The sequence below is a fragment of the Syngnathus leptorhynchus genome, chromosome 16, assembly GCF_054491065.1.
Source record: "Syngnathus leptorhynchus isolate UIUO chromosome 16, UIUO_Slep, whole genome shotgun sequence".
Classification (NCBI taxonomy): Eukaryota; Metazoa; Chordata; class Actinopteri; order Syngnathiformes; family Syngnathidae; genus Syngnathus; species Syngnathus leptorhynchus.
In genome coordinates this window covers 1,071,168-1,081,170 of record NC_141210.1, presented here as the reverse complement: position 1 = coordinate 1,081,170, position 10,003 = coordinate 1,071,168, and the positions used below count along the sequence as shown (strand labels likewise).

At 45.4% G+C, this 10,003-nt stretch overlaps 1 protein-coding gene across 2 annotated transcripts; it reads right to left on the bottom strand.

The window, feature by feature from the left end:
• Positions 1-121: 121 nt before the first annotated feature.
• On the bottom strand, positions 122-9,279 carry smurf1 (SMAD specific E3 ubiquitin protein ligase 1). Of its 2 annotated transcripts, none has more exons than XM_085934220.1 (18): positions 8,989-9,279; positions 5,633-5,671; positions 5,126-5,234; positions 4,850-4,983; positions 4,671-4,736; positions 4,475-4,550; positions 4,184-4,395; positions 4,022-4,106; positions 3,790-3,936; positions 3,320-3,542; positions 3,095-3,198; positions 2,895-3,009; positions 2,648-2,826; positions 2,427-2,564; positions 2,226-2,346; positions 1,952-2,153; positions 1,679-1,763; positions 122-1,598 (listed from the first exon to the last, which is right to left on the bottom strand). In XM_085934220.1, exons 1-18 carry the CDS (start codon positions 9,041-9,043, stop codon positions 1,499-1,501), a joined length of 2,190 nt encoding a protein of 729 aa, XP_085790346.1. In that variant the 5' UTR covers positions 9,044-9,279; the 3' UTR covers positions 122-1,498. The 2 variants fall into 2 exon arrangements, with proteins under 2 accessions (XP_085790346.1, XP_085790347.1); XM_085934221.1 differs by having other exon boundaries at positions 1,679-1,754.
• Positions 9,280-10,003: the final 724 nt, after the last annotated feature.

Below are 10,003 nucleotides of genomic sequence, written 5' to 3'. Positions count from 1 at the left end.
GTAATAATATTCTTGAAAGCAATAGTCATTAGTGGGAGTAATACAAATACATTTAAAGGTGTTGCTGCGCTGAACAATAACTTTTAAAAAGTACAACAATTAATCACACTACACAAGGACACTATTTTCAATTTATTTTAATATAATCTTATTTACAAGGTATTTTTTCATAAATGTTTTAGTACATAGTAAGTTTCAATACTCTTGCATCCATTACACAGTGAACGCAGAACCTAAAAAATGCAGATTGAAACTATTCTGCTTAACAGTCATCAATCTACAGTAAAGCCCAATCTTTTCCACATTTCTCACTTGAGTTAGTTTTTCTTTTTTTCTTTTAAATTCATTCATTCACATCCGTGGAGGACGTAACGGTAAAGAGCGCTTGTTCATTCATGGCTGCCTTGAGGTTAATGAGTACTCGACAAAGGGCCGGAGGAAAAATAAAATAAAATAACAGATGGGCAAAAATACATTGATATTAAAAGTGAAAGGCTTGAGCTTTTATTAAAGAGGTCACGAAAAACTTTCCTGAAGCTGACACCTTCTTTGTATTTCCTCGGCTCATTTAGAAATCTGTCACACGCCTGACCTCTCGGGAGAGGGAAATTTGAAAATCAGGGCTTGGAAGATTGATCCCTTTCCCCTCAATAAACATACCATCGCATTCATAGTTTATATACACATAAGGATATTTGCATCATTATGCATGTTAAAAAAAAAAAAAAGTATAGAAATGAATCAAAAACCACTTGGTGGATTACTTGAATCGGAAGTGAATTGAGCCATCAACTCGGCGACAGGGGATGAAAAGGATTAGTGTGAGCTCTTTGCAGAGCATATAGCAGCTTGGTCAGTAATCACTTAGTAATAAATAATAAAACATGAGCGTGGATCAGAGTGGTCGCAGGTACGTACAAACGGGACAGACGGAATCAAACGGAGGAGCGGGCTCATTTCATCCTTTTGCAGCGGAAGCCGGGCGCCATGCCACACCCACGCTGTCTCACATGCACGTGTTCGGAAACGCAACAGTGGTCAAAAGTGAACGCATGACAACGAGTCAGTCAATTGGGATGTGTCACACCCACGCACACACGCACACACACACACGTACACACACGTCACAGTCAGCCTCAGCTTTGTTCTCCGTCCAGACATCATTGCACCGGCTCAAGATTGGTGACGAGTTCGCTGTGCCTGTAGACATTCCGAGGAGTTGACATCATAGCTTGTTAAAACCAAAAAGGTAAAAATGCTTCTTCAAAACATTTGAAAAGATTTTTTAAAATACTTTGTTTCCCCCCCCCCCCCCCCCATTTGACTTCCTTGCTGTGCTTGCGCCTTTAACTTGCCGTGCTTGGCCGCCGGCTGTACTCTGTGCATGTTCTGTGCATGTCGTGAACATTTAAAAAAAAAATAAAAAGAGAGAGAGAGTTGAATGCAAGTGCAAGCACACGTGTGACTGTGTACGTTGATTTGGTTGGAGGGCCTTTCTTCACTCCACAGCAAAGCCGCAGGTCTCCTCCACAGCAGTCAGCAGTTTCTCATAAAGTTTTTCATAAGACTCGTAGGGCGGGATGTCTATCCTGTTGAAACTACAACACAGAGAGGGACAATTAACAAAAAAACAAAACAACAACAACAAAAAAAACATCTGTTGGCTTAATGTCTTTACCACGTGTGCGCTTTGGGCAGGTTGTCAGTGTTGGCATCTATCAAATGGATGGTGAAGAGTCTTGGTCCTGCAGAACCTGTAGAGCCTTACACACATACATTCTAGTTATCACTGCTCTATTCTGCTACACGGAACATTTTGCTCATCCACTAGATGGCAGAAAACCCGTTGAAGTGTATCCACCTGTTGCCATTCACGCAACAGAATACTAGCCGCTTTGTATTCCCTTCCCCAAAATACGTGCGTGGCCTACTGAACCGGTGCATGACCCACCCTGCAGTGCTTTGAAGCCCTGCAACGGGACCCGGGTGGAGCCCGTGACAAACTGCAGCAGGCGTCCTCTCCTCTCCTCGCTGAAGGCCTCCACCGCCTGCCAGAACCACCGCACCACGTTGCTCTCGCTCGTACAGTGCTTCAAGCGCGTGTTGCTCTTCCAGTCGGCCAGGTCGATTTTACCCAAACCGCCGATGATCAGCTGCCAAAGGGCATCGTAAAGATAATCGATTCAAAAGGCGCTGCCAATTAGCTTCAAAATAAATAAACTTACCTCAAGTTCTTTATGGTCGAAAGCTTTTAGGAGATGTTGGGGGATGAGCTCGCTAAATCCCTTCTGGAGAGCCAGAAACTGGGCTTCAATTCCTCGCATAAACCTCCAGTTCACATAAAGCCTAAGGAGAACAAGAAATATATTTTCCTTCGTGGTCATTCAATCGAGCAAAGAATGAGATTATTTTCTAGTCTCTTTTACCTCACATATTCCTTCTTGTTTTCCTCCGTAACAGGAATGTTACGGCCGTTAGGTTTCAGTTCATGTTGTAGGAACTTCCCAAAGGCGTTATGCTCCACGCAGAAGGTGTGATCCAACACCGAAGTGATGTCGTTCTCTCTGCAAACGCAATGTCAACATTCCTAGTTGTCATGCCGGTCGATTTCTTTTTTTCCCATTCTGTCCTCGCTTCTCCAACTTACAATATCCAGACGAGACTCTTGTGCAACTCTGGGTCGGTCGTCTCCAGGTCGTTGAGCTGAATGGGTTTGCCTAACAGCTGTTTGTAGAAGGGCAACGTGAAGCTCCCGTTGATGTAGTGGCCGTGAAAAACGGCCAGCCCCATTACACGGCCCACAAAGTGGAAATATGACAGGTGGTCCTGAAATATGGACAGATATAAGCCATCAACTCAATTGTAAAGTGTTGTACGTGTCTGAGGGTACGCACGGGGTTGATGGAGGAGTCAGGGTTGATCTGTAACGTGTAGATATTGTCCGTGGAGTACTGGAATAGGCCGTAATAAGGGTTGAGCATTTCGTGGCACAGCAGGTACAGCCACTCCCTGCGGAGAACCGCCGCAACGTTATGGAGCTCAAACTCATTTGTACCACAAACATGAGTTGAACAGGTCTTTAGGAGAGAATCACCTCGCCACGCCACCGTAGTCGAGGCCCTCCTCGCCTCTGAATTTAACCATCAGACGCTTTTTGAGGTCTTTGGGCCTCATCTTCATGATCTGCCGATACGACTCCTAAAACAACAACCTTCATTAGAGACTCCCCTAACAGTAAAGAGGCCAACTTTTGGAGCAGCGTTTCACCTCATTGTTATTATGCAGATTTTGAATAGCACTCACTAAAAGAGGTGCCCACCTCAAATATCTCTTCGCGGGAGACCTCGATGCGACAGTGTCCCGCTTGGGGCTGCTGCAGGGAGAGCTCGTGGCGCAGCAGCTTCAATTTGTGGACCAGGTCTCGCTCGTAGCGCGCCGCTACGTCCCCGTCGCCGCCGACCACGCCGCCCATTCCTCCGCCCTCGTCAACCCCCACGTCCATCTGTGGGGCCTGTGAGGATTCCTTCACTTGGGACTGCTGGCTGTAAGAGGGACGACACCATACGTTTTTGTTCATGCATACAATAAATGGATGAGATTATACACCATAAAAATCAAATCACACGTTTACTAGGTCGGATTGAGTGTGAGTTGCGCATTGCAGCAGTGAGATTAGCAACAGATTAGCGTTGAAACGACTTATTTTGCCCATGTGTCGGCGATATCTCTAAATTCCTTCCATGCATGCATGGGGCCAGATTCAGATGTATTTTCAGCCCTGCCGGCAACCTGATGATGGTGTGCAGACGCGGGTCGGTGAACTGCGTGGTTCTGTTGTTGTGGTCGACGAAGTAAATGCGCCCCGACACCGTGCTTCGGACTTCCCAGCCCACCGGCAACGGACCGAGCTCCTCGCAGCTTACGCTGGCCAGGTCCCTGCAATCACGCATCGGTCCAGATAGTCAAAAACAAAGGGGCTGACATTGATCGCTAGCGACATATACGTCGATAGATGGTTCACCTGGGTATCCGAGGGTCATGCCAGGTGCTGACACCTGTCTGCGTGTGAAGGAAGTACACCTGGCCCTGCACTGTCGTTCGCTGCTCTGTATGGAGATCAACAAGCGAGGGAATACCATGAGCGGACCGATGGAGGTGATACGCGATGAGCTGTCGGACTGACCGTATCCCTCGGGCAGGTCGGGCGGTTGGTGACCGTGAGGTCTGTTCTGAGGGGTGTGGCCATGGCCTCGGGAATCCTGCCCCCGGATTCGCTGGGACTGAAGACGGTTTTCTTGACTAGGCGAGTCCAGACGGCAGTTGCCGCCGCCCGCGGCACCGGTGGGGTCGGAATAAGGCAGGGGTTCTTCACTGAAGCATCCCTCTAACACGGGCCTAAACAAAGAGACACCCACATAAACCCCTGGCAGTAGAAGAAGACATTTTCATCCTATTTGACGCTCGGCGCGCTCACCCATCATTTTCCAGTAGACCTCGACAGTCCACCACAGGGCCTCCGCTACCTATGCGGTCTCGTGTCTGCAGGCTTACTAAAAAAGGAAGAGAGAAGAAAAAAAGAAAAAATCATAGCGTAAATGTCAGCCCATGAATATATTGGGGCGACTGTACACACGGAAAAAAAGCGAGAGAGAATCATTGTGCAGACTCACCTACAATCTGTCCCCGCACTGCGTCACTGTCTGCGGGGTTCAGTTTACAAAGATCTAGCCGCTGGTCTGGAGGGGGACATAAAAAGACCCTTTATTTTTTATTAAAAGCCCTTTTCATGATGCCACGTTGATGCAGCAGAGGCTTTGTAGACAAAGATAGAAAAAACAAGAGCGCTTACATCCTGTGTCTTTTAGTCTGCTGATGGCATTTGAAAGAAGTCTAATGCACCCCAAGAAGCCCGCCCCCTGTCGTTTATGGATCTTCTTGTGGTTCCATATACTGATGGTGATTGAGTCTGCCTTTCCAATGTAGCTGAAAAAAAAAAAAACATCACAATGCTATTGAGGGGAAAAAACAAAACAAATCGGAGCTAATATGAATTCATTCACTGCCAGCAAAAATGATGCGTCAATGAGATGCGTGACATGAACTGAAACATGATTTGTAAACTTACAGGTCATAGTGCTGATTCCATTTGGGGTCCAGTGTGCTCTTAACTGTGTCTGTCGAGTGGCATTGACCCGATCCGTCCACCACAACCTTGGCAAAAGGATCGGGTAGACCTGTGTGCCCACCATTCACAAGTGTTAGCATCCAACTCGCTGCTTTTCAACCTCACTGTGCTTAATATAGAAAAATAAGTTGAATACAACTGAACGATAATAAAACAGAATGTCCTGGATTAATGAGACAAATATATGAAGCCACTGTAACATGAACAGTTTGATTCTAAAAGTGTGGCGAGAGTACATTAAATGTTCAAAAGTCCAACATTAAGCCTTTTGGAGTGGTAGCGCTGGCCCAACAGTGCCACACTGGCCCAGGGCCATCTGGCCACCATTAATGTCGGACCCTGAGAATCATTGATCTAACCAAATAGTTGCCAGGGCAAAAACATAGCGCACAAAGGAACTCATTCAATCTATAGTCAAGCGTCATGCAAAACAAAAGAGCAACTTACGAAAGAAGTCTTTCTTTGCGAGGTTCTTGGCACATAATACTGCAGGGAAGGATAGGACATCATTAATATGGAACAAGTCAAATTGTGTAGGTTGCATGCTGCTATTCAGGAAAAAAAGAAAAAAAAATGAAGATAGAAATCATGCACAGTGGGAGGCCACCCACAGTCACAGAGGAATAATACATTATTTTATTTCAATTGTATACAGTAATGGCATTTTTCTTGTCCCCTAAAGTCGACCGTGTCATGAGGAGGAAGAAAAAAGATAAAAATAATGATGGCGCAGAGCTATCTGGCCATCTATTGATTGACAGACTAATTGATTTGTTCCACCACGCCCGCCCGCAATGTTATCCCGGGCTCTGTGTCGCAATTAAAATGGTAGTTTGGCCCAGACGGCCGTTAAGGAAGTCAGTCCGCCGCAGGTTTTTTCGGATGTGGTGACTGTGGTGGCGGAGATATGTCTGCCGTGTCCTCATCTGCTTCCTGTGAATAACCCGAGGAGAATGACTGGCTGCCAGAGAGAGATATCCTTCCCTTCTCCCTTGACTCACACATTCCACAGCGAGACATCACCACACCAGAAGCACACGCAACCAGCAGACGAGCCGAATTGCATTTCTTGATCTATCCTGAATCCACTTACGTATTTTGTCACTGCTCAAGTAACACCCCCCCCCCCCCGCTTTTTACTCATCCATCCATCTCTTGCCAGGAAAACGAGAAGGACAATTTTTTCCCCCTCACGCTCTCTCTCTCTCTCTTTTTGGGCTTTTGTCCATCTCTTTGGTGGCAGTAAATGTGTGACGGGGCCTTTCTCTGCATTTCAGGAAATTCCTCTTTCTGCCAAGGTCATGCCTGGTAGACACACACACACACGGGCTCAGCTGGTTCCCCACTTCCCCACTGCTGCTTTTCCTTTTTGGCATTCAAGACTGATCTTTTATAGAGAACCTGAGAACCGGTGGGAGCCAGCAGGGGAAGAATCCTTTTCATCCGGTCTTGATGGGGGGGGGGGGGGGGAAATGAGTAGAAACATCACAAGGGTGACGCTGACCAAAGTGAACGACTGCCGTCTCGGGGAACGTTTAAAAAAAAAAAAAAGCCACAATGTGCTTTTTCGGGACTCGGCTATGCGAGAGCTTTGCAGCTGAAATGATTTCAAATATATCAATACTTTTTTTAGGGCAACGTGTGCAGTTTCCTGATCAATTTAAAGTGGCTTGTGTAAAGTATTTGTTAAAAAAAAAATCACTTGCATGCAAACATCGACGGGATTTCGTGCAACTAGAAATAAGTAGCTTGATTTGTCTTTCAAACTAGGATACATGTGTACGATTGTGCACATGCTGCTCGCGAGAGGATTAGCGGTGCTTAGGTTGCCAACTAAACGTTGTCTCCCCTTTCCTCACTCGCAAGCTACTTGGTGTGATTTGGATTCCTTCCCTCTAGATTGTGTACGATGATATTTTTTCCTGATCTATTTCCTTCATCTCCACCCGATCTCGTGAGTGTCCCGTGTCCAAAGAGCCAAATGGGCGCACAATCCAAATACTTGGCAACCAAGCCCAAGCAGCACGTGTTGCCCGAGCGAGCAAACGTTCAGCCGCCAATGTTTTGCGCAGTAAGCCCACGAACATCCCGCTTGCCTAGACAAAACAAGCCTTTGTATTACCTTTGACCCAACTACGCTGGAGTTTTTGGGCGGAAATATTCACTGCATAGGAGGCACTTAAAAGGCAAGCAGATTATTTTCTTAGAATTCCTTCCCATCTCTTATCACCTGATCTGATTGATTCATTAGAACATTTTTTATTTTAGCATCCAACAAAGTGTGTTGCCATCATCACTATTGAGATAAGAAGAAACTCTGATAAGGGCTATGAGGAAGAATATTTTATAGACAGATGATGACTGTCAACGTTGCACTACTGGATTGGACAAAATCCCAACTACTCATTATCACATGATCATATGAATATTGCTCATTCAGTCAAATCAGGAGGACGCCTTTGTCTGCCACGGGTGCTAATGTAGGCCAAACATCCCCTCAGCATGACACTCAACAAAACCACACCGGCTAGCCAAGCGGCAAAACCGCCATTGGTTCTTCGCGTCAACGCACATTCCTCGGCCAATTAGAATTCCCCTCATACCTGTAGGGGCGGGGCATGGTCATGGATAATCACCTTTGTTTGCATTCAAGCAAAACTAATGAACGTCTGGGTCAGGCACACACACACACACACTCACACACACACACACACACACACACACAAGGGCTCATCTGGCTAATAATGCAAAAACACAACAGACTCTTTGTCATTCAGCAGATTTTTACACCAATGTGAAATTTAAATATTTGTTCTGCAGCTTCTTCCATTTAATTTATATACAATATTCTTAAAAATAAATTTACTATAAAAATACATATCTAATCCAGCAATATCAGGTGACAGGCAGAACGACTAAATGTTTTCCGACTAGATTGCAAAGGTTTAATCATTAATCTGTATTTTGTATGTGCCACATCCTTGTTTAAGTGGTACGCCCTGAGCTTGCTTCTCCCGCAACATATGTCCATTAAACCTTTTAGCATCAGGTGACCAAGAAGTCTGGCCCTAGGCACAGAGTGACATTTCCATTTGAATAGAGGCCCCTGGGAGCCCTGTGGGGTCACAGCGGCTACAGTGAGAAGCCTTTGTTGCAGCAGAGACACAGGAGAGAGAGCAAACATCCTTAAATGGTTGAATTGAGCAGCCAAAAGACCACAAAAAAAAAAAAGAAAAGAAGGGGGGACACAACGGATAAGGATTAGCATTACGATGTCAATCAGTTACAATGATTAAAAATAGCTGTCAGATGCAATCGGCTGCGAAAATTAACACACTGATAGATTCGATTTCTGTCCAAATCTGTCTTGTGTTAAGATGCGGTGAAGTATAAATGTTGTTTTTAGGGTGGTGGTGGTTGATTAGCCCCCCCCGATGGGCGTAGCTAGTGAGCATTAGCGGTCAACGTTAACTACAGAGTAAGCTAACGCCGACTGGCTTGTGTTAATAATTCATCACGTATTAATGGTTTTGAAGAGGCTATGTTACCAATGACCCGAAGAATGGCTCGGGTGCAAGTTCCACTGGACAGTGAATTATTTCTCCATAGTGCTCTGCTCTGCTCTGCATTGCATTGCGGCTAACAAGCTAGCACTTGTGCCTCTGTTTAGCCTACAAAAACCGGATGTTTAGGCAAATAGCAGACCTTCAAAGCTAATCCGGGTTGGCTACCCCTCACGATACACCGCAGATCCAAATGGAAACAAGCAGTTTGTGGTGTCTTCCACTCTCGATTCTTTTTACCTGTCAGTCGGATTTTGATGCTGGAACCGTTCCTCCGAGTCCCAGGATTCGACATCACTCCGAGGAAAAAACGATCCCACAAACTTCTCCTTCGGGTCTCCTTAACGAGACCGTTTCACGACTCGGACGGATGGTGAATGTCTTCAGATTACAAACACGTTGTTGGTTTTCCGGTTCTTCATGGATGCGAGTGTATTATTTCATGGCAAAGTCCTGCGCTTCGAGACCCGACAACACGGGAGAACATTTTCGGGCAGGCTCAAGCACGTCATGACGTCACACTCTTGACTGTACCGCCGTACGTGCTCGCGTCCGGTGGGCGTGCCCGTGCAAGTATTTCATTTTTCACTATAAATGAAAATAAAATGAAATACACACCACACCCTTTTTAAAAAAAATACGTTTTCTTATCAAATCATGAAACGTGATTCAATTTCAATAGTTTTTCTCAACATTATGTATGTTGACCTCTGAAGTGGTTTTGCCTAGAATGCACACAAATTGATACCAGTCTATTAATTTAGGGCCAAGACATTATTGGGCCCATCTGCATATAACTTATTCATATGTTTGTGTTCAGGACTGTTCGCAGTGAGCACATGACATTGATGGTCTATCATATGATGTGCTTCAAATGTTTCTCTGGAAGGAAAGTGCTTGATGTGCATGGACTTGGCTACTGGCAGCAGCATTAGCGGGTGGAACAATGGAGCCTCTGATTAAACTGTTTTCAGGCCACACGATTCAGTAAATCCACATAGGATGAGACAAGTAATGCCCACATCCAAAAAAGACAAACAAACAAATGTACAGCTGCTCTCTTGCTTGTTGTGCTGAATTTTATAAAGCACAATTTTCTCTTATTCTACTTGACATCAATTCTGTTCCAGCTCTGCATCTGGCTTATGTCTGCTTATTTTCACATCAGCAGTAAATTGATGTAGTCACAGTCATGGCACGACACCACGCATCAACATGGCCTTTCTCTTTATTGTGGTTTCAAATAAATGTTTCA